At 42.0% G+C, this 25,049-nt stretch overlaps 1 protein-coding gene across 12 annotated transcripts in view; it reads left to right on the plus strand.

Annotated features, from left to right (window-relative positions):
- The window catches only part of nrxn1a (neurexin 1a), a 57,769-nt gene that overhangs the window by 20,340 nt on the left and 12,380 nt on the right, over window positions 1-25,049 (plus strand). For 4 of the 12 annotated variants that reach the window (XM_056365156.1, XM_056365151.1, XM_056365152.1 and 1 more), the window contains 16 exons: window positions 542-843; window positions 2,049-2,072; window positions 4,061-4,222; window positions 6,249-6,320; window positions 6,632-6,856; window positions 7,674-7,821; window positions 8,768-8,898; window positions 10,527-10,779; window positions 14,969-15,172; window positions 16,339-16,365; window positions 19,425-19,547; window positions 19,812-20,193; window positions 20,575-20,765; window positions 21,539-21,712; window positions 22,968-23,087; window positions 23,924-24,105. In XM_056365156.1, the coding sequence (XP_056221131.1) occupies window positions 542-843; window positions 2,049-2,072; window positions 4,061-4,222; window positions 6,249-6,320; window positions 6,632-6,856; window positions 7,674-7,821; window positions 8,768-8,898; window positions 10,527-10,779; window positions 14,969-15,172; window positions 16,339-16,365; window positions 19,425-19,547; window positions 19,812-20,193; window positions 20,575-20,765; window positions 21,539-21,712; window positions 22,968-23,087; window positions 23,924-24,105 (2,720 nt within the window). The remainder of the gene's footprint in view (window positions 1-541; window positions 844-2,048; window positions 2,073-4,060; window positions 4,223-6,248; window positions 6,321-6,631; window positions 6,857-7,673; window positions 7,822-8,767; window positions 8,899-10,526; window positions 10,780-14,968; window positions 15,173-16,338; window positions 16,366-19,424; window positions 19,548-19,811; window positions 20,194-20,574; window positions 20,766-21,538; window positions 21,713-22,967; window positions 23,088-23,923; window positions 24,106-25,049) is intronic. The other 8 variants (XM_056365159.1, XM_056365163.1, XM_056365162.1 and 5 more) reach the window with 3 other exon arrangements.

Here is a 25,049-nt window from a genome sequence, read left to right on the forward strand (position 1 = left end):
ATCACGAAATGAGCCATGTTGTCAAACAAGACCACATCACTTCAGACTGCCAGCACAGCTGTTCTCTCAAAAGAGAGGATGGCAGGTTTCATAACGAGTTTGGAATGCTACAGACTCACGACTGTCTCTCTCACATCCACACTGTTTAATCTCCAACCCACATGAGTGATCAAAGCTTGTTTACACACCACTCCATGGTACGATTAGAGGTATGGAAGGAAGTGTTTCTTCCAAGTGCTGGCATCAGTGAGGCTTTGCTTGACAATAACAACATTTTCAGCATCTTCAACAATATGTTCTGTACTGCACATCTGAATCAAATTTAACCAGGCCCAGCTGAGCTTTGTTTTACTGGCTTGCTCTGATGAACACCCACCATTTTATCATCTTTGAACATATTGTGAAGAGCAGTGTAGGAAGGAGCACCATAGCTTGGATATTGTACTAATCATGATAATGTTCAACAAGAGTGTAATGGTTTCATCACGTCTTTGTTCTTTCCTCCTCTTCTTCCTCTTCCACCTCTCCTTGTCTCTCTTAGCTCGTGAGGAGTACGTTGCCACCTTCAAGGGCTCTGAGTACTTCTGCTATGACCTGTCGCCCAACCCCATCCAGTCAAGCAGCGATGAAATCACACTCTCCTTCAAGACACTGCAGCGCAACGGCCTGATGCTGCACACCGGCAAGTCAGCCGACTATGTCAACCTGGCACTGAAGAACGGTGCCGTGTCACTTGTCATCAACCTCGGCTCTGGGGCCTTTGAGGCCTTGGTGGAGCCTGTCAACGGCAAGTTCAACGACAACGCCTGGCACGACGTCAAGGTCACCCGCAACCTGAGACAGGTAACCAGACAACAGGAGATGGACGAGTGAGAGCCCGAACAAAGAGGAGAGGAGAGGAGACGAGAGGAGATATAAAATAAGTTACAATATTGTTAAACCTTGGAGAGGATTTAAAGGGTCATAGGGAGGGACAAAAAGATGGCAAGAGGTAGATTAACGAATGGATGAAAGCATGTTTGGATTTCAACTAGTGATGAAATGATTAAACAGCAGAAAATTGGCAAGAATTTTAACCACTATGATTAATGCTTTAAGTCATTCATCAAGCAAAAGGCCAAACAGTTGCTTGTTTCAGCTTCTCAAATGTGAGGATATGCTGCTTTTGTCTGTTTTATATCATTGTAAATTGAATATCTTGGAATTTTTGACTGTTGATTGGACCAAACAAGATGTCACTTTGAGCCCTGGGAAATTGTGGTTATAATTTTTGACTATATCCTTACATTTTATGGATTAAATGATGAATAAAGGAGTTTGAGAAATAATTGACAAATACTTCAAAATTTGAGATAATTGTTATTAGTAAAGCTAATTTTAGTTATTGTTCAATAGCTTAAATGTGTATTTGAGTTGTATGGTGAACCACAGTGACTGCTGCAGATGTTCCAGCTGAAAAGACTATAGTCCGCAGCAAGAAACTAATCAATGTAAAAGCTACGGTCAGTGGTCTGTTGTCCAACTGCAGTGACGCTGTGGTAGGAAGAAAATACCTGAGGTTTTGGTCTTAGTTTACAGTGGGTTAACCACCAGACCAGCACTGCTTTCAGCTCTAGGTGAGTGCTTTTTCAATTGTGTGTGTGTGTGTGTGTGTGTGTGTGTGTGTGTGTGTGTGTGTGTGTGTGTGTGTGTGTGTGTGTGTGTGTGTATGTAAGTGAGTGAGTGAGTGAGTGAATGAAAGAGAGAGTGAACTAGAGAACACTGAGGGTAACTAGCACTCAGGTGCTTGTCACCCACCTGTGGCCTGCCTCTGCCGTTTGCCTGTTTGTACTACTAACTTGACTACTAACTTTACTAACCTGCTAGTGAAACTAACCACCATCCATGGAATGATTCATTCTACTAACCTAACCTGTGCCCTTCTCCTAGTGAAACCACTCCAACCAACCTACTAACCTCACCAGAGGCCTTCTAGCTTTCCTTTTTTTGTTCCCGAAGTTGTTCTGTTCACAGTTTTTTGCTTTCCTTTCTCCCCCTCTTCTACAAAGCACTCAGGCATTGGACACGCTATGGTAAACAAACTCCATTGTTCGGTAGATATCATTCTAATTGTTTCTTAGTTTGGGTTTGCCCCGTGTCTATTTCCTTTTGAACCATAGACATCAAAACTAAACCAATAAAAGGATAAATGCGGTTGGTAATCTTTTACGCTTAAAAAGCCCCCGCCCCCCCTCCTTGCCAACCACTTTTTTTTCTTTAAGTCCTTTCCCCCCCTTTCTCTACCGTTTTTTTCACTACATCATCCTCTGTGACTGACATGTAGGCGTGTACTGATTGGCTCATCCCTCACCTGCACGCAAATGGCGAGCCCTCCCCTCCCTGCATGGCGTGACTCAAAAACCCTTCCCCTCTCTGATTGGTCTGTAAAATGGATAGAGAGGTCCCCCCTGCCCCTCTTTCTTTTCTACTTCTCTTGATTTTTTTGTCCGCTACTCTGCCACTGCATGTTGCCCATTGTGCTATGATTCATTCTGTTCCTCTGTTGTCATTTTTTAATCTACTGTGTCCTCTTTGCCAATGGCTGCATGCAGAGAGAGGAACAGGCTGCATGTTTATATATTTATGTAAGTGTGTGTGTGTGTGTGTGTGTGTGTGTATGTGTGTGTGTGTGTGTGTGTGTGTGGAATGAGCCATAACCCATCTAACACCTGTGCGTGTGTGTACATCAATTTGTGTGTGTTCGTCCGTGTGTCATTTCATTCAGACTCGCTGATCTAACAAACCCCCCAGACCACAAACTAACTAACTAACACCATCATCACAACTCACCCTAACAACACAATAACATAACATCATCGCAACTACTAACAACATTGAAATCATTAACCCTAACCTCAGTAACCCCACACAGCTTGGCCTGACACCAGTAACACCACTGTGGCTGCCAGCAGTGCAACAACTAACAACTACTAACAAGTAAATAGTACTAACACCTACTGTGTAGCACGATGAAGCCTGTGGATACTTTACTAACACCTGCCTGGCTGGGCAAGTTTGCCTGGCAATGATAAGCACCATCAGTGCGAGCGTAGTAGTGGTGGGAAAGTAAAGAGCTCACAACCTTTATGAGAAGTTGAACCTGGACAATTAATGTACTGTAGAATATCAAGGTGATACCACTAACTGTGATTTACATGTGACAGAGTTGGCTATGTGTGCTAGCTAAAAGCCCCTGTACAGTCTATTATGCAGCAAAATGGGCTGGTTAAATTACAAGAACACCAGTGCTGGTGTCATGTAGGTGGATGTAGGTGGAGCATTAAGGAAAGTTGTTGTTAGTATATAAGGAATAAATCAAACTGGATGTTGTATTGAAAGATAAAGCAGCTCAGAGTCTATGGCAGAGAAATAAAGAGAAATGTAAAGGTTGACTCAGTATACGTAGAAGATTAGGCTAGCCTTGTAATGCAATGCTGCACAAATTGTGTTGGTTTAGTCTCTTTTGTAAAGTTGGTACAATGCAGTGACAGGATAATAGACTGGATTTGAAATCTGGGTGTGGAGAGTCATAAACCACCAATGGTGGCCCTGAAGCTTTGGGTAACAGTAAATCTTTATTAATCACACACAGGATCTAGTTGTCATCTTGTACAACTGCTGCTGACAGGCAGAAGGAGGTAGACCACATAGTCTCATTCTGAGTATACAAATAGTAGATGGAGCTACTACTAACTATTACTAACTGTAGGCCGAGGAACTGAGTGGCATTTAGCAGTGCATAGCAACATATTCCAAATGCCAGGAGTACAAGCAAAGTCGAGAGGCAGCACTACTCAATTACACTACACAGTTAGCACTAATACAATCACACCAAATCAAAGTCCCAACAGAACAACTGGCCAATTCCCAAAACCAATCAGGCCTTTTCCCTACCAGAATGCATACACATTGGTTACCAGAGTGACGGGGGCTAATTTGGCTGGTCAGCGCCTAGCTAGCGCTTAGCGCTACCTTTGGTGTGAGTATATAGCGTGTCCTTTCCCTGTGCTTTGTTGTGTAGGTGACCATCTCTGTGGACGGCATCCTGACCACCACGGGCTACACCCAGGAGGACTACACCATGCTGGGCTCTGATGACTTCTTCTACGTGGGGGGGAGCCCCAGCACCGCTGACCTGCCCGGTTCTCCAGTCAGCAATAACTTCATGGGCTGTCTCAAAGAGGTGGGATGCGTGTATTACATGTATATGCACATATGTATATATGCCAGCACATAGAAAACACATTTGATGTACTCATACTTGTGCTAGGCAATACAATTTAGTAAAATAACATATTATTGATAATTTCTGATTGTTTTGTATTGATTTACAATATATTGTGATATGACAAATGTATGTACTTGTTGGTAACTAATTTTGCTAGTCTTTAACTACAGTCTGATCAGAATTATGAATTTAGACAGAATAAGACACTGATATAATCTCCACATGATCTTTTCTTCACAATATGATTCCACTGAGAGTCAATGAGTGATAATATTTAGCTATTGGACAGGCCAGGACATATATTCATGCTGGACAAATTTTTGTAATCTCAAGTTATAAGAAACCAATCTTCCCCTTTTTTACACTTTCTCTTCCTCCCTTACTGTTTCTCCTGTTCTGTCGTGCATCACCCTAACATTTTGCAGATACTATATTATAAAGCACACACATACACAGAAATACTTCCATTTGGCAGTCTCCCACAAACAGTCCCAGACACACACACACCCTCCCCAGCATCAGAGAGAATCAGTGATGAGTGTCGTTGAGGGAGTAGATATAGCACTAAGCACTAACATGCTAATTAGCTACGCCACAGAGACGTTCCATCTATCTGCTGTGCTTGAAATGGGCCACAACACTGCAACAACAAAAACTCACATGACACACTGATGAAAACACACTAATACATATGCATGTACACATTAACACAATCTTTGCATGTATGCACTGCAGGAATGCAGGAATATACTAACTAAAACACATACACACTGACAAAAATAGTGAAAACACAAATGAGCATACATATGCATACACAGCACTTGACACAACAAAACTCCCAAATACATTCTCACATCCATGATATACATACCCCTGTCTAAGTCTCCATTTCATTCACACAGACTCACACAGAGGCATAAACAAACAACCAAACAAGCCGACAGATGATGTGCCAAACAGAGAGCTATCTGTATCAGTGGTGAATGCGCTCTGTGTTGCTTCATTAAGACTGATGGTGTTTAAACGAGGCTGCCTCTGTCAAAGTGAACCCTCCGCTGGCACATTTACATATTTAATACGATGATATGATAATCCGTGTGAGCAAATTAAGATGTATGCAGTGAATCACGCGCATGAACGATCACAGCTGTAACAATTTTGTGCATTTTATGCGGTGCAGCCACATTCCTCCACGCACACACCCACACGCCAGCACCATTTTGCACACTTGCAGCTCTTATTATATTCAAGAATCACCCTCATTGCACTAAGCGCACACACACAAAAGCACATATACGTACAGAAAATTAAAAACAGAGATGAAAAGCCAATGCAGGAGAAATTTTTTAATGTTGCTGAGTTGCTCACAGGTCATAGAAGGAGGTCTGGATTAATAAAGCAGAGTCTGTGTGTGCTCTTCCCTCTTGACATCAAAATGCTCAGCACAAGCACACTCTTTACGCTCTTTACACAGCTCAGTCAGAGAGCGTACTGTGTCAGGGAAAGGAAAGAGAAACAGAAAAGGGAAGAAGAGAGAAAACGTAAAAGCGATCATGCAAGTGGCAGGGATAAATGGGAGTTATCAAAAGATGAGGCTGGAGTGGCTTGCTGGTCTTAAGGTTGTCACTTTCATATAAAAATGCCAGAACACTTGAATAAAAAACTGTTTCCTTAGTTGATAGATTAATGGATGTTTGGTGATATTTAAAATGTCTTGTCCCCTCTTCATCTCTTCAACATTCTCTTCTCTTGTGACTTAAAAAGTTTAAACCGTATTATTCTTTCTGCTTGTTTTATGATTATTGTTGTAAACACTGAATTAAATAAAGAATAATAACAATAATCCAATTTTGTGCCACACCAGAAATATTTGAAAGGAACCCAAGGAGTGGGTACGTAAGTGGAGAAAATGGCTTGCTTTTATTTAAACTGAAAGTGAATTCATGTTTTATTCCTTTCTCTTCAATCCCCTCCCCTGAAGGTGGTGTACAAGAATAATGATGTACGGTTGGAGCTGTCTAGACTGGCTAAACAGGGAGACCCAAAGATGAAGGTATGCACTTCCAACAGCAAAGTACAACTTGAACCAGACAACACCTGATCCTCTTGTACACGTAACACAAACACCGTTTTATATCACAACCTCCATTCAGACCCTGTGAGACTTATACTGTGGGGACTTTGAGTAAGTGGGATTATATTTTTGAGAGGTAGCCACAAGCTTTTGTCTTTTAGTCAGCTCACAGCTGGAAGCAGCTGGCTGTATTTCAGCCCGACAACAAAAGAACCATTTTGGTCTTGATATTCACTGGACATCAATGTAATAACCCAATTTCTCATTTATTTTGCCTCGATCTGCTCCAGGTAAGTGGGGTGGTGTCCTTCAAGTGTGAGAGTGTGGCCACGCTGGACCCCGTGACCTTTGACACCCCAGAGTCTTACGTGGCACTGAGCAAATGGACAGCGAAGAAGGCAGGATCCATCTCGTTCGACTTCAGGACCACAGAGCCCAATGGGTTAATGCTTTTCAGCCATGGCAAACCCCGACAGCAGCAACGCAAGGACCCACGCACACCTCCCACAGTCAAGGTGAAAAATATAACATATATGTTTTTTGAAACTTGAAATGAGATAAAAAAAAACAGGACTAAGAGTCTACAGCCATGTTAGCAGCTCTGTGAGGCTATTGTCAAGTCCATCCTCTTAGTTTAGCAAAGTCATTGCAATTCATCCTGAGCAGGACATGGATATCAACCAACCTTAATTGCTATCCATCCAATACATGTTGAGACATCTCACTAAAAACCAAAACTATCAACCTCATGGTGTTGTCAAAGGAAAAGTCAGAGGATCACTAACGCCATTAGGCTTCACCCTCTAGGAACCACAAACGTTTCTACATAATTTCATGGCAATTCATCGAATAGTCATTAAGATATTTCAGCCTGAATCAGACAAATGACATCTGTAACAGAGGAGATTTCACTCTATGCACTGGAAATCCAAGCTGGTTACTGGAAATTAGGCCTTTAATCATCTGTAGCGTTTTTAGCACCATTGGATTCCTGACTGTCACTGAAAAATTGGGTTTATTCACTAGAATCATGACTCTAAGAAAGCTAGAAAAATCCCTGTTCCAAGATGGCTTTCCATCATGTTCACATTTGGGAGAACTGGAAAACATGTTTTCTGTTCTATGTAGATTAGAAAAATGTATAGGTTAACTAATCCCCACTAAAATTAAATGACATTGCACAGGGAACCTGATTATAAAGGGTTAGACAGAAGCCCAATCACTTTATTATAACTTGCAGCTATAATTTGCATTTTTATTGCCAGCCATCAATGTCCATGCTTTTTCACAGAATACTGATTCTGTGAGGGTGTGTGTGCGTTTGGCTTACAGGTGGATTTCTTTGCCATTGAAATGCTTGATGGACACCTGTACCTGCTGCTTGACATGGGCTCAGGAACCACCAAGACCAAGGCCATCGATAGGAAGGTCAACGATGGAGAATGGTATCATGTGGACTTTCAGAGGGATGGACGTTCAGGTACAGCTCTCAGCTCTATGATGCTAACCCTGACCACAGAGGTTGATAAGAAGGAGGTAGAGGATAATGAGCCTAGCAAGGCCATTTGGCTGCCATCTGTCTGCTGTCTGTATTTAATTTAAATTGGGGTTATTGAACTTGACTTTAGGGGTGCTGTACACACCATTGTTAACTGAATCAATATACAGCAGCACTGTCACATTTATTGTAATATCTTCATATAATTACCGTAACACTGAGACTATAAGTCAAGCAACTGTGACTTGTTTCTCATCTTACTGTTAGTACTCTTAATGTTTTTAAAAGTTATGGCCACATTTGCTATAAACCCATACTTCCTGCCACAAATACTGTTAGATACATAAGATACATAAAACACACTTAAATAATGCCTTTTATGAACGTTACATCCTTTTCTTGCCTTTATTTTCTCCTAGTCCTTTGAACACCAACCATACAGTATATACAGCTCAGGGTTTTTAATGTTTTTCAGCTTCGTACCAATATAGTTATAATTTGCATGTCAGTGTCAATTACAGTCTAGAAACCCGCAGTGGGGGCTGCCTGTCTCCTCAGTGGGGGTCTTGTTTGTTTACTGTAGCTGTACTAATGTCTAAGAATAATTCTATTAATGATTTATTGTGGATAAAATGTTTAACATAGCACTTTTAAACCAGCACAGCTTCAAGGTACTAAATCATGATTAAGTCTGTGCAGTTTGAGATTTCCATTGCTCCTGATTATCGTGGTGATGAGTGGTGGCGATGATGAGGAGGAGGAGTGCAAAGAGAGCAGGAAGGATGATGATGATGACAAAGATGATGATGATGGTGGTCATAATGGTGGTGGTGGTGGTGATGACAGTGATGATTGTGATGAGGATGTTCACACTGAAGGTCATAATGATTACTGAAGTTGTTTTGATGTCTGTGGTTTCTTTATTCAGGAACCATCTCTGTGAACAGCGTAAGAACAGCGTACACGGCTCCAGGAGACAGCGAGATCCTGGACCTGGATGACACCTTGTACCTCGGAGGACTACCTGAGGACCGTGCTGGATTGATCTTCCCTACAGAGGTTTGTGTGTTGACATTTTGTGTCTACTGTATTACAATTGTTTTGATAATCATTACATTTTTTGAGTCATTTTCCAAGCAAAGATATTGAACATTTGATTGTTCCAGCTTCTCAAATGGTAGAATTTTTTGCTTTTCATTGTCTTACATTCCAGTAAATTAAATTACAGTCTAGTAAATTAGATATCTTTTGTCCAAAAAAACAAGACATTGTCAGCTGTAGAAAATTGTGAGAAGTGTTCTGTCAGGAAACAAGGACAGAGAGAGGGGTAGGACATGCTGCAAAGGGTCCTACAGTCAGGGAATGAACCGTGGATGTTACGGTAATGTGATATGTGCCTTAACCATCAGCCCACCGGATGCCCTCACGCCAAGGTTTTAACTATTTTCTTGCAGTAATATGCATGTTAGTTTGGTGGTGTGGCTCTACTCGTGTAATGCTTTGGGAGAAATCTGAGCAAGCCTGATACAGACTGCCTGTGCTCACAAACTCTTCCTGGCAGAGCCTGGAAGCCTAAACACATATAAACAAACAATCAAAATTCACATATGACTAACTGCTAATACAGGAGCAGGCTGGTATGTTGGCAGCCAGTGGTGTAACAGCGAAGTTCAGAACTCAGTGTCGTTGTAAGCCGACGGAATAGCAAATGTTTCTATGGCCCGTCTATATTGAGAGATAGGTCATGGACATGACTAGAGACTGAATGAAATGTGACTAAAAAATGACTTCTGTGCCTGCCTGAAATGATTAATTGTTTAATTAATTGTTTTTATCGTTGTTTCTTGTGTTTCTTTTATGATGGGTTTTTAAAAATCAATTAGTAGTTGTTATTATTGTTGATAACAAACTTGAAGTGCGCTGTTCAAAAGTAGAGCTGCAACGATTTATATGTTTTCATCATCGACTGTCAAGAATGATAATTGATTAATTATTGAAGTAATTTGTCAGGCAGAAATGCCAAACACTTGATGGTTCCAGGTTCTTGAATGTGAGAATTTGCTGCTTGTCTTTATCTTACATTAGAGGAAAGTGAATGTCTTTTGTGTCTGGAAGGTTTGTTGGACAAAACACGTCACTGGATGTTGCTGCCTTGTGCTCTAGGATATTGTGCACATCATTTTTCATTGTTTTCTCGATAATACAAATAATTGTTAGTTGCAGTCCTACGCAAGACAAATATACCATGAACTTTTGCTACTAACAACAGTTATGCTGAAATAGAAAATACATAAAATAGATATGAAATAAGAGGTGAAATGTAAATATAGAATACAACATATACATCATATAGCCTAGGAGAACAGATGAGCATGAGCTTTTTTTCTCAACATTTTCACCGTTTGAAGAAGTCTGCATAACAGCCTGGACATGAATTCAGATGAAACCACCCAATTTTGGTTTTTAAGTGAAACAAATTTTAAAACAATAAAGTAAGTAATCTTAAAAAATAAATTTAAACATAGTACCTGAGCCAAAAATAACTGGAAGATATGGGGATAACTGTGGCGAAACTATGTACACTCTTAATTTTGAATACAGTTTACCACCAAACACTGCCAATTTTCCCATTTATTATAAACTATGTGTTCAGTGAAACTACTCAACACTGGTGATTTCTTCCTCAGGTGTGGACAGCGCTGTTGAACTACGGTTACGTGGGCTGCATCAGAGACTTATTTGTGGACGGGCAGAGCAAAGACATCCGGCGGCTGGCTGAGGCCCAGAGGGCAGTGGGGGTGAAGCCATCGTGCTCCAGAGAGCCACCCAAACAATGTCTGTCCAACCCCTGCCAGCACACCGGCATCTGCAGGGAGGGCTGGAACCGCTACGTCTGTGACTGCTCTGGGACGGGCTACCTGGGACGTTCCTGTGAGAGAGGTGAGAATGACCGAGTGAGAGGTCGGAGAGAAAGAGGACGAGAATAACACTTCAGCTGGACTATTAGCAGCTTGTACAATACTTGGCATAAGTGTTGAGGCCACATTTTCTCAATAGAGATGAGTATGCTGGCTAATTACAGCCACTAAACAGCACAATTTTTGTGAAAAATTAATGATACGCCACAATGCAAGATACAGTCATAATGACAGCTTTGTCATTTGCTTATGGCTTGAAAACTTTGAGTAATGCCAAAGGGATGATTGACACAAGACAGTAGGTATATGGTGGAAAGTCTGACGTTTTAAAGTCAGAAATAACTCCATCATCCTCTGAAAATATATTATGATCATCATATATATTGGTTATAAAATCTTTATTCATTATACCTTTAAGTTATGCTTCTTTTTTTCTTTAAAATACCGATCCTAACATATTACAGTTTGAAAGTACTTACTCTGATGTGCACTAAAAAGGTACACACATAAAGATTTATGGCAGATGAAAAATGTAACAAAACTATTAGTTAAATATAAAACTTGCAAATTTAGTTTGACCCTCTTTTTGTCCATGGTGATGAAAACAGGATGGGAGGTAGGCAGTTGCTAGAGGTGACAATAGAAAATAAGGACAAGGAGAGAATGAGCCTGTTTGCTCAACAACAAAAAATGATAATAGTGCAGGTTGTCTATCTTGGGCTGTGTCAAAATTACACATTTTCTGTGTGGAACTGAGAGTAGTAAGATGGAGGCAAGGAGAGGAGAGGAGCAACAGAGGTGAAAGAAAAGAGGTGGGAGGAAGCAGAGCTGCAGACAGTACTATTGGACTGCTATGGATGTAGAGATTGGGAATCGATGGGAGAGGAAGTGTGCAGAAAGCAGGGAGCAGGAGCTGTGACAGAGGAGGGTGGAACCACCAGGCTGGAACCACCATATGACAGCAGGTGAGGAGATGAGGAGGAATGGGAGACGCGAGTAGAAAATCTGACAGAGAGAGAAAGTTATGAGAAAAGGTATGAATTCAGGCCGAGAGAGAAATGGAAAGTAGGGAAGATTGGCAGAGAGACTGATACAGGCCTGTTGAAAGAAGTGAGATGGAGTCAGACAAGGAGAAGAGAAGAAATGTTGTTTGTGCCACAGCTGCTGACGCGTCTCAAGTGATGTTTGTACTATCATCTATCAGGAGATATACACACACACACATGCACGCTTTCTGAAGGGTGTTGATATGAAGATGTTTTATTTCGGAGGACAAACATCCGCAGTTTATACTTATCATAGAAATGCACCTTCTCTCTATCCTTCTCTTAGCTGTGTCTTCCTCTCTATATCTTTCTTCATCCCTCTCTGTGTGCATTGAGGGGTCACTAACTGGTGGTTCAGTGGATTAAAGGAAGCACAGATGGAGAAGCAGATGGAGAGAGTGATTGGGCATGTTTACGCCTTCTACCTGCGGTTTCTCCCTCCTTTTTTTCCTTCCTCACTCTTTCACTCTCTCCTTTGTTCCCCTTCGCCACGCTTGGGCTCCAAGATGAATTTTCATTTCATAAAGAGCAGTTACACACATATTTGGAAGTCATTTTAGGTTTTTTTTTCCTGCCGTCCTGCTTTCTCTACGGAAGTCCTTTAATGTCAGGAAGAGAAATACGATGAAATGACAGAGTTCATCTTAAGGTTAAAATCTCTATTTTCAAAAGAGCAGATTCTTTACTCATTTTCAAGTTTTCAAATATTAAATATTAAATATTTTCAAGCTTATATATGTATATACTATATGTACTGTATGTTTAAATGTCTTCCATCACCTAATACTAATATTAATTACCTTAAATATTTAAAAATCTACTGTTGACCTTAACACATCTGTCCTTTAATTAAAGTTCATAATGTTCAAAAACAAAGTAAAATCAAATATTTTGAAGAATAACAAAGTTAAAAATATTCAAAATTTTGATAATAGTATATCAGCGTGATTTTTTCATCAGAATTATGAGATAGTAGATCAATATGATGGCATATTAAGTCCAAATTATGAGATAAGAAATCAGAATTTTTAGTTTTCAAGCAAAATTACGAGCTTACTCAGATACATTATGATATAATAACTAAGGGACTAAGTCAAAATGATGAGATATGAAATAGAAACGCATCAAAACACCCATGTCAATGGCACATAATGGCGGCGACTAAGTAACATATGAGGTGCTGCCAGTATCACATTTATTCCCACCATCAATGTCAGTCACCTGTTTGGAAATTTGATCATGTTAACTCTGTGGATTGATAATCCCAGTTAGCACACCTAAACAGAAGAGTTTGGTGATATTCTACATTAATGACTTTTGTGTGTGAAGCTCAAAGCCTAATATAGTTTTTTCCCACTCTGCCCAGACCTCCATTGTTGTCAAAACTATTAAAATAACATCAGTGAGCTACACTGTTACACTGGGTAACAGTTTCCTTCATTACGATGAGTATGAACAGTGTAGTTTATTTTGAGTCAATGCCACATACAGCATCCTGCTGCCATAACTCCTAAGTAGTGCACCAAGTCTCCAACAAATGTCCTATTCACTCATGTTTAAGGAATATTTAGTAAAAGCAACCGTGTCAAGATGTTATAGGAAACTACTGAGACCTTTTTAAAAAATGATACTACATATTTGTGACCCATTTTTAAGATTTATAACTTCAGAAGGAACCAGTGGGCTTGGGTATGTGTGCCACAGGCAGGGTGAGGATGTTTGAAAGTATTGAGAAATTAACTAATACATTGTTGGTTTCAGTCTTTTCATTGGATCAATAATATAAAATATCACTAGCCTTATCCTTTAACTACTTACTCTGCTCGTATGGTGCATGTGGTGTGTGCTACTGGCTTCAGATGTTCACTGTGTTGATGTTACACTTCAGTCAGTTCTTTTCTTCTTTTCCTGGCATAAATGGTCTTCCATACTTTCCTTCTCTCTAAGCCTCCCTCCTCTATTTGTCTGGTAGTGAGTCAGGTGCCGTGGTGAGGAAAATTTAGTCAGCTGTCTCCCTTATCAGAGATGTGTGCACGTGTGTGTGTTCAAGTGTGCTTGGGTGAGTGTATGTGTGGCTGTTAGTTATGTTATCTGTGATATAACAGGCCAACCACCTTCTTTTTTCCTCAAGTTAATGAGGGTTCATTTGCATTTTAGCCAAGAGCTTTTCTCTCTCCCCCCCGCCCCACCCTTCTCCTTTCTCTCTGTCTTGCTCTGTCCCTATTTTCTCTCCCCTTGCTCTCACTTTACTAAACCCTCCTCTGTTCACACTTAAATTCACTCACTTATTCTGACATGCACGCACACAGACACACATACACACACTATCTCTCTCTCCCTCCTTCTCAGCTCATCAGTATTCATGAGGCCTCCCTCTCTTCCTGTTCTCTTGTTTTTGCCTTGGCTCCAAACGTCTCCCACGGAAACAGGGAGAGCGAAAGCGAGAGAAAGCGAAGGAGGAGTGGAGTGGAGCGATATAAGAAGAAGCGAAGAAGGAAGAGAGGGGGAGATAAAGACACAGAGACATGGAGAGTGTGTTTGGCTGTGTATGTAATTGGCCAATAAAAAACAGGGTCCTCAGAGGTAAACAGTTTAGCGGTCGGGGATTGGCCCCAGCAGGTAGCAGGGAGAGAAGATTATGAATATGTAAATGAGTATGCAAAAGACATTAAAGCGGGATCACCTGAGCTTGTTACATTATGACTCCAGGGTCTGGGATGTCAGCGACGGTGGCTAACACACTCACCGCCATGCATTCTGATTTAACCGGATAATAGGGCCAGCCAACCAGCTCCGGCTATTTTTACACCCTCTTCTGTAAGGCAGAGGCAGTGATGATGAATTAAGGGTGGAAAGTGATGGGGTAATTTTGTTGGGAGCAGGTTTTGAGTTTCAACATGACGTGGCGGGGGAACAAGGGAGTGAAGCCACGCTGCAACATATTTTATTATGTATGAAGCTGGTTCACTCAACGTCAAATTGCCTTTGTCTCCTCCCACTTCGTGTGTTTTCTCCTTGTCAATCATCTTTTCTGTCTCTTTTTTTTATGTTTCTACCCACCACGCTCTCCTCCGCCATCATCTATCTTCCTCCGCCTGCCTTTCATTTCTTCCCTTCCTCTATCATTCGCTCCTTGTCTTGTCTGTCTCTGTGCATCTTGTACAGATGCGACTATCCTGTCTTACGACGGCAGCAAGTTTATGAAGGTGCAGTTGCCTGTGGCGATGCACACTGAGGCAGAGGACGTCTCGCTACGCTTTCGCTCCCAGCGGGCGTATGGCGTTCTCATGGCAACCACATCCCGTAACTCCGCAGACACCCTTCGTCTGGAGCTGGATGGGGGCCGTGTCCGACTAACTGTCAACCTAGGTACACACACGCACACAAACATGTAGATTCTCAAACATTTTTTTAATTACCTGTCAGGGGAATGCAGCTGATACTGGCCTCTTGGCTGTTTCTTGCATAGGGATGTTGATTAATGATATGTTGTCCCTGTAAAATAAACTCTTTCAGATCATTCTGCTGCACTGTTTATACTCAGTATATTCAAGACACGGGTTTCACAGGCTTTTTAGCATTTGAATTGATGTCATAGTATAGATGTTACTTATCTTTGAATGCAAACACACACAAACATGCACAAGTGAAGGTTAGTAGTATTGTTTTTGTGTTGAACAGAGGGTCAAGCCTCAAGCTGCATTCTCTGCTCACTCCCAGTGGACCTGTGCATCCCTAACACCTGCAACAATCAACACAAAGCTCACAAACTGTACAAGCACAAACAGATAGTATACTCCACATGTAACTGCAGGAAAATCCCTTAACTTTGTGTACATTTCTCCTTCTCAGTTCAACAGCCAAACACATTTTCATTTTCACTTTCAGTCACACACTTTCACATAAATGTAAGTACATTCACATAATATACACACATACACTTACAGAGGGGTGCATGTGTTGGTCTCTGGTTGTCTGCAGCCACGTCTTTTCTGTGGTTGACGCCACACGACACACCAAGGCATCATGGGTAAAAAATTTAAAATAATAATAATCATAATACAGGGGCTGAATCTTCCTACAATTTGTGAAGATTTGTGCTCTGGATGGGTGACAAAAATTATGGGATGTGTTCGATGTCATCAGACAGACTGACACACATGACCCATCTCAGTCTCCTGGTGCTTTTGATTGGGGACTGAAAATGTCGCCCAGGCCAGAGCAGCCAGTGAGCACACTGCTCATGCTGGGACACACCGCTCTCCTTAACACGTCACTGTGAAGATCAACAGATTTTTTTTCAGATTTTGCTCTATTGGCTAAAAAATCTAAGTCACAGAAACTCACACTGTTGTAAGAAAATACGCTATCCAGCTTGAGGTCCTGTGACAAAGGAGAGTGTGTGTTTTCTCAGCAGTGTGTGTGTGTGCGTGTTTATATATATGAATGCGGGGTGTGTCAACGTGTGCGTCCCCAGGGCGTGGAGAGTATGTGTATGTGTGCAGCATTAACCCTCTGCTCTGCTCTCCCTCCAGACTGTATCAGGATAAACTGTACAGCCAGTAAGTGATCCTCCATCTCACCTAACCCCTCCCCCTTCCTCTTCCTTCTCAGAATGTGTGTGTGTGTGTGTGAGCGCGCAGTAGGGTGTGTGTTTTTGTTAATGTGTCTGCCTATTTTTCTCTATCTTTCTTATCAGTTCATCTGATCACAATCTCTCATTCAACATATCTTTGTACCATGTGTCTGTGTGCATATATGTGTGTGTGTGAGTGTGTGTTCAACAGGGGAGGTGCACATATGCGTGTTAGTGTCTGCATGTTCAGCTACACCACAGGAGTGGTGTGATTTTTGCTGAGGGCCAGGGTTTTCCATGTCGGCCATTTTAGCAAAGAAGGATAGACGGAAGAGAGGACGGTGGGGGTTGATGGAAGGGAAAAAAAGAAAGAGAAGTAGAAGAGGAACGGGGGCAAAATATATCTGAGTATGACGTGTTCAGGTAAATTTGGTGTGTTGAGAAGTGTGAGCTAAAGAGGCAGGGAGTAGTAGCTGGTGGCTGAACGCAACTCAGAGCTGCAAGCTAATTACTTCTCCTTCATGCCAGAGACAAAAGACGTGTTATCCCTCTGCTTTTCTGTCGCACCTTCTTTCCAAACGTCTGTCTGGTTTGCTTCTTTGTTTGCTTGTTGTTTCTCTCTAAACTGTACATGGGGGATTTTTGGGTAGTGTTTCATACAATGTGTTTAGTGTGTGTTTGTGAGTGGCTTTGCATTCTGTATTCTTTTCGTCGCCCATCTGTGTCTGTATTTTTTGGGTGTGTTTTCCTGTGTGAAAGTGAGTGAGTGTGTGTGTGTGTGTGTGTGTGTGTTTCTGTTCATGCTGCTGTGAGTGGAGCTGAATCCCTGATGAAGTTTAATTCCCTCACGTGGAGTTTCTCTCTGTCACGACCACAGAGAAAGCGAGAGAGAGAGAGTGAGTGAGAGAGGGAGAGAGAGAGAGACGAATGCTCTGTGACGGCAAAGAGGTGGTGAAATGGACGACTGCAGTTGCCATAGAAACCCTACTAGCCACACAGCGCCGTTGCTATCCCGCATGTCTGTTGGCCAATTTTAGACCAGTTGTCTCAATGAACATTTCAGTAGGCAGCCACTTTTCTGGCACACTGTGTGCATACAATAAATTATACATCTGATATTCGAAGGGGAAGAAAAAATTTATTTAACAGCCAGGCGCCACTGAAATAGTCCACTCAGCAGTCAAATGAAAGCCTCGGCATGGGAGAGATTTGAGGCTTATCCAGCAGAAAAGCCATTTGTTATTTGGAGCTAATGAAATATGAAACGCTTTTTGTCATTTTGTTTTCATTATCCTGCTTTTATAATCACCAGTAGCTTATGCCATTTGATTTGAATTGTATTTCTATTGCAACAAACAGTCCCTCTTGTCTCTCTCTTTGAATTGTCTTGCCTTATTGTGTTTTGGTTTGGCGGCACAGAGTGCTGACTGTATGCTGACCGCGAGTAGCTCAACATTAAACCTCAACTCAAAGCTCACCATGCTGCTGAACGCACTGTTAGCATTGACCTAAAATAGGTGTGTGCGTGTGTGTATGTGTGTTTGTGTTTGTGTGTCTCTCCCTGTTCCCAGGTTGACACAGATCACTGCCTTACTCTCACATCAGTCTGCTCATTCTTTGAATATTCGGTTACATATGCACTAACACACACACACTCCTAAACTCACACATACATACACATATTCTCTCCTTCACTCAGTGCTAGGCAGTGATCCATGGTAACAGGATGAGATGCTCATGCCCAGAGCACAGCTGAGTCTCCTCAGGGGAACCCTGTGTCCTCTCTGAATGCACAACACACTCTTTTAGTGTTGAAAAAACATACACACACACAGTGCCATATCCATTTTGATTGACTTTTCATAAATAATCATGCTCGCGTGTCAGTCTGCCTGTATGTCTCTCACTTTTTTTACCGCTCTAACTGTTTGTGTGTGTATGTGTGTGTGTGTGTGTGTGTGTGTGTGTGTGTGTGTGTGTGTGTGTGTGTGTGTGTGTGTGTGTGTGTGTGTGTGCTGCCTGCGTGCCTCCATGAGTGATGTAGGCATGCTTGACATTTTCTGCAGCAGAATCCGTTCGGGTCAGTTTACCTCTCACCTCCCCCGTCATTACCTCCTATAGGTCACTGTAAGCAGACTCACTCACTCTCCTCAAGCCAACAGGGCTCGGAGGAGGAAAGGGAGTGTGTGTGTGTTTGTGTGTTGCGAGTTGGTAGGTGTTGTGTTCAACGTTGGTGGGGTGCTTGTAGAGAGTAGGAGGAAGGGGACACTTGAGGTCTTGGGAACAGTCAGTCCATCAAATGTGTGCAGTCACCTATGTGAGGAAATGAGCTGGTAGATGGACAGAGAGAGAGACATCATGAGAGGACAGCTCAGCTTCTTTCATTCTGCTGCACATCAGCAACTTGGAGAGCTCTCTGATCTTCCTCTGTGTGTCTAGTGCCACCATGAGGCGCACTGCCATATTGCGCTCTTGTGGAAAATAAAAAAGATCCTGCATGCAGGCACATGGGCTAATCTGTGTTATATGTGCGGGGGCGAGAGGATTGTGGGGCAGTTTAGGCGTCAAGTGGGTGCGAATGTGCTATCTGTGCATGTATGGGTAATAGGTGGTCATCATGGCGTTGTGATCTGTCCACAGATGGATTGTCTCAGCGTGGGCCTGTTGTGACTCACAGTCTCCATCTTAGGCACCCATGGCATCCATTTATGTAAATCTTTCTGTCTGTCTGTGTCACATCATCTGTCTCGCTGGCTTATCTGCAAAGAGACCTGTCTGTCTATCTGTGGAGAGAGTGTCTTGACACAGAGGTGTTTGTCTCCCCAGGATATGTATGGTTCCTCCTTCCCTCCGCTATTTCCCTCCATTTCCTCACTCTCTGTCCTTAAAATTTAATTCAACCTGCCTGGCTCTCTGCTTCTCGTCCTTCTTCTGGTTCTGTACTTCTGTCTCTGTCTCTCTACATCTCTATCTCCTCCTTCTCTCTCTATCTGTCTATCTCCACCTCTCTGTGCATATGTTAATGGTGCTCTGGGCTATGTGTAGGTAAAGGCCCAGAGACCATCTTTGCGGGGTCGGGCCTAAATGATAATGAGTGGCACACGGTGAGGGTAGTCCGGCGTGGCAAGAGCCTCAAACTCACCGTGGATGACCTGCAGCCTGTTGAAGGTAACCACAGCAGCCTAACTTAAAACCTTTCACCATAAATGACACTTTACACAAATTGCTGTTTGATTCTTTTTAAATTTAGACCAACATTAAGGGTTTTATTTCTTTTTTTAGAGAACATCTGTACCTGTGTAAGTGAAAATGATCATTCTGAATTAGCATTGAAATAAGACTCAGGATTAGTATTTGGTTTAGGATTGAACAGTACCACTTGAAATCCAACTTTCCGTAGCCCTCACCTTTGAAGTTTACCCCCGCCACCAGGTCAGATGGCGGGCGACCACACCCAGTTGGAGTTCCACAATGTGGAGACGGGTATTGTGACGGAGAAGCGCTTCATACCTGCCGTGCCCTCCAATTTCATCGGCCACCTTCAGGGCCTGACGCTGAATGGCATGCCCTACATCGACCTGTGCAAGAACGGCGACATCGACTACTGCGAGCTCAATGCTGTTATTGGCTATAAGAGCATCGTAGCTGACCCTGTCACCTTCCGCTCACGCTCCAGTTTCGTCACGCTGCCCACGCTGCAGGCCTACTACTCCATGCATCTCTTCATGCAGTTCAAGACAACATCCCCCGATGGCCTTATTCTCTACAACAGGGGAGACGGCAATGACTTCATAGTGATAGAGCTGGTGAAAGGGTGAGCTGGACAATGCACAGGGTGTGATATTAACATTAAATGAGTCAGTGTGATTAGTATACGTTTGTGGTAACAGCTTTCCTGAAGACATGCATGTGCATTTCCAATGGTGCTATTTTTACTGTTATTAATAGTTAAAGTTTCCTTTGATAAACAAAAAAATTGAAAATTCTTGACTGTAAGGCTGAAATATCAAATATGAAAAATTTACAAGTCAAGCAGGTCTTTTTCTATTCTCATAATTATGCTTCTACAAGACAGATTATAATGCCCTGAAGTGTATGACCCTGTGTTGTTCTTCATCATGAATATAATTAATTTGCCTCTTCTCTTCTCACTTGTTTAAGCACCTCCTCTCTCCTTTCCTTTTTCACTCTCTAGCTACCTGCACTACATTTCTGACCTGGGCAATGGGGCACACCTGATCAAAGGCAACTCTAACAGTCCTCTAAATGACAACCACTGGCACAACGTGCACATATCCCGAGACACTAACAATCTCCACACGGTCAAGATTGACACCAAAGTCACCACGCAGACCACCATGGGCGCCAAGAACCTCGACCTAAAGGGTATGCACAAAAATACAAGGAGTGATACCTCAGTTTAGGTAGCTTATACAGGAGACAGGGATACACATACTTGATAACACATACAATATTTGTACACAGTCAGGTCACAACATATACTTAAACTGTTTCATAGGAGGCTTGATGAACATATACTGATTAGTGCTGAAACAATCTGTCTCACCTTAACCCTAACATCTGGGGGGGAAATGCTCATCTCATGTATTAATGAGAGCTAAATGACAAAAATAATACTTCTATCGTGTCTGTATGATAATACCAGCACTTCTAAAGCTTACTAAAAAACACTTTGTTCCAGGCGCGTTCTTGGCGGATGAGCTCTAGGTGGATTTTGTTACCTTTACCAGGCTGGCTGTATTTCCCTGGTTCCAGTCTTTTCGCCAAGCTAAGCTAACTGTCTACATATTTCTAACTAGTCAGTCGGAAAATAAATGGGCATAGTTGATTAATTATTTGTAATTTATCAAGCGAAACTGGCAAATATTCATTGATTCCATATTTAAAAATGAGACAATATGTAGCTTTTCTACTTGTAAACTCAATATATGTAGGTTTTGAGCTGTGGATGAGATAAAACAACCAATTCGAAGACAGAACCTGAGAGAGATTTGTTCATCGAAAATAATGGATAGATCAATCAGTACTAAAAATACTTCCATTACTTGCATTCATCTTACTGATAGACTTATGCAGATCAAGACAAAGCAGCGTGACTTGGTAATGAAGCTGCCATTAATTGTGTTGCTCTTCAACAGGTGATCTGTACATTGGGGGTGTTTCCAAAGAGATGTACCGAGACTTGCCTAAGCTGGTCCACTCCCGTGAGGGATTCCAGGGTTGCCTAGCAACTGTTGATCTAAATGGCCGGCTCCCTGACCTTTTGGCTGATGCCTTGGCAACCATGGGACAAGTGGAGAGAGGCTGTGAAGGTGAGGTGCAAACGCACAATAAAACACACCAGTAGATCTGTCCAGGTCCCATGTCCTTACTGCTTTTTCTTTCAGTTTTCATTTAACTCATGCTCTCTGTTATTAGGATAACCCACTAACCCAGCTCTTGCTCTGTTAGATGTAAATTTGACTCTCTTTCTTCTCATCTCCTTTTCAATCTTTCTGCACATTGTGGTTTCTCTCTCTGTTCCACTCTTTCAGCAGTTCACAGACATCTGTGCGCATTGACTAACCATCTAACTTAATTTGCTTGTTTGCTTTTTTGTTTGGCTGACAAAAGTTACATTGATGAAAGCTGACTTGCAAGGTATATCGCTTTGTGTGAGCATGTGAGACACGTGTGTAATGGTGGGAAAATGTGTGTGTGAGTGTGCGTGTGTGAGAGTATGTGTGCGTGTATGTATGTGTGCGTGTGTCGAAACTACCCAGTGGTGTCCGGTGTTGTGTGGATCCCAGTGATCCAGAGTCAAAGGTCAGAGGTGACCTGTCCTCTCCTAGCCACCATAGTGACTTCATCACAGTAGTAACATCACCACCGCTTGACTTGAGTTGACCACAGCTCCACCACCTGGGTTGCCTAGCAGCATGCTCTCTAACCCCTCCTACTGACTCCCATCCTAAACTCCAATACTCTATTTGTGAATGATTTCACACCCTTTCCTCCATGCCTCGTGTTAAAAGTGTATCGAAGGAGAACCAAGTTTCAACTTTTGACGTTCTCGTCCTGTGTGGTTTTAGCACGAAGCAGGGAGAGAACAGTGACAGACCGCTGAAGGAAGAGTATTGAGAAGAAGGCTTTTAAACATAACTCTGACCTCTTATGTTTAACTCCTCCTCCTGTCCTTGCCCCACTCATCTAGCCTCACCACCTGCATGCTGTAAACATTTGGCTCTTTTCATCTAATAACATAGATTCCAGTTTAGCTTTAGTTCAGTTTGTATGGATAATCCAGTCTCCTCTGTAAATGTAAAGCTAAAGAATGGGAGCCTATCCACATTATCCTAGTCTCACAAGGATTTTCTACTAATACTACTAATCAAAACACCATTGCAGCACAACAGACTACCCAACCATTTCAAAACAGCAAAATGTTTCAAGGAAATACGGTCTAAAACTAACAATACTGGCCTACTATTGTGAACATACTGGGCTCCAGACAAAAACAAAAAAGTGTTTCTGTTTGCTTTCTCCTAACTTTTGCACCCTCCAACCCCACCACGTCTCTCACTGCAGGTCCCAGCACTACCTGTCAGGAAGACTCCTGCTCAAATCAAGGAGTTTGTTTGCAGCAGTGGGAGGGCTTCACCTGTGACTGCAGCATGACTTCGTATGCTGGGCCACTATGCAATGACGGTGAGTCTTTGCTCTTCATTTTCTGTCTGATACCAGAGTGGACTTCAGATCATTTCAGTGATGTAGACAGGTGAAAGTGGAGGATTTTTAAGATATTTAAATCCAAAAAAAGTTAAAACTATTGTGTCTAAACTGTAGATAACGCACCCATCTAACCTTAACCCTGGCGTTGGAGCTGCACTTGGATGATTTGGCTTTAGTCACTGAATTGAAGCATTTTAGTGTGCATTTTGTCAGAGCCACCACGTGAGGGCACTGTCAACTGTTCATTTTGAATTGCCACTAAAATATTACAGTACCTGTTCAATTTCTAGTTCGGCTGTTCAGATCTCTCTCTCTCTCTCTCTCTCTCTCTCTCTCTCTCTCTCTCTCTCTCTCTCTCGCTCTCTCTCTCTCTCTCTCTCTCTCTCTCTCTCTCTTTGTAATGTTTAATAATTTAATCTGCTATCTTTATACTCTAAATTATTCTCTGATGCCATACAAGCAAGATACGTGTTGGTTTTGTAGTCACCCAATGAGTCAAATAATTGTATGAGTTGTTATTTGTATGAGTCAATTATTACAGTCAGCCTTCTGCAGTAATGTTAAGAAGTACTTTGGGAAATACAGATTTTTTTTTCCAGCCTGTAGGTGGAACAAGCCAAATGTGCAAGACCAGTCAACTGTGACATTTTAGAGTTTTTACTATTATTTTCCAATATGCCCCTTGTGTATTAAACATTTAGAAAAAAAATAGGCAGAGGTACCATCTGCAGTATGGAACCACTGATGATAGATAGTACTATTTGGGCCATATAGACTTGCTTGCTATTAAATTTTTTATCTGTGTGGACCAGCTGGGACCACTTATATCTTTGGGCGTGACGGAGGCATGGTGGTTTACACATGGCCGCCGAATGAACGTCCCAGCACCAGGGCAGACCGGCTCGCCCTTGGGTTCAGCACCCAACAGAAACACGCCATTCTACTCAGGGTGGACAGTGCCTCCGGCCTGGGAGACTACCTTCAGCTGCAGATAGTAAGTACACATGCTCATATTCAGTAGGCCAAAGAAAATGTGATTTTTCATTCATTTAAGATTTTAAATATTTCTACATATTGTTTGACCAAATGTGCTTAATTTATTCCTTTATTTAACCAGGAAGTCTCTTGAGATACATTGGGTCTGTCCCCATAGCCGCTCTTGAGGTTAGGGGGTTGTGCACGTTCACATGCCACCAGGTAGTAGGCAACTGTGTCCCACACCTGAAAAAAGCCAACAGCCAGCACAATGAATCCACACTCAATGCACACTCATCCTGTTAACCACTTGCAGAGTGAGCAATATTCCAGTGATTGCCAGTGATGCAAACATGAAGTTGAACTTTATGTTGAATTCAGCTTGAGTAATACTGTTCACATCCAAACACAATCCAATTGTGACAGAACCAGCACAGATGGATATCACTCAAAAATAAGATTGATTATCTGTCATTAGAATAATTATTAGATATCAAATCCTTTTTATGAAAGCATTAGACAAATATTCCTTCCTAAAAATGTTACCTGACAAAACATTTGAAATAATATTATATTATGTCTCTTCTATGTACAATAGGCCTACATACTTCCATTACTTGATTTAATTACTGCACTCAGCTCTTGAATGTGTGTTTGTTTGTCATCTGGTTTTAACCATGATAATACAGTGTTTGGTTGATCCTATTTATTTGTTCATTATGTTGAAATGACACAAAACCAGCAAAGAATCTGAGCTCCATTCAGCCTTATATTTGTGTAATAACAGGATGTGGTTCATGCCCCAGTGAGCTTTGATAAACCTCCATCTGGTTGATCTGTTGGCAGTTACCTGATATACCTGCCTGAAATGCGTCTCACAAGTCTGCATTTGACGAGGACTGGGCAATAACACCTAAAATCAATATCACAAATCAATTATTACATTCCCTCAGTGGGTACTGA

This window comes from Seriola aureovittata, chromosome 21, assembly GCF_021018895.1.
Source record: "Seriola aureovittata isolate HTS-2021-v1 ecotype China chromosome 21, ASM2101889v1, whole genome shotgun sequence".
In the NCBI taxonomy this organism is placed as follows: Eukaryota; Metazoa; Chordata; class Actinopteri; order Carangiformes; family Carangidae; genus Seriola; species Seriola aureovittata.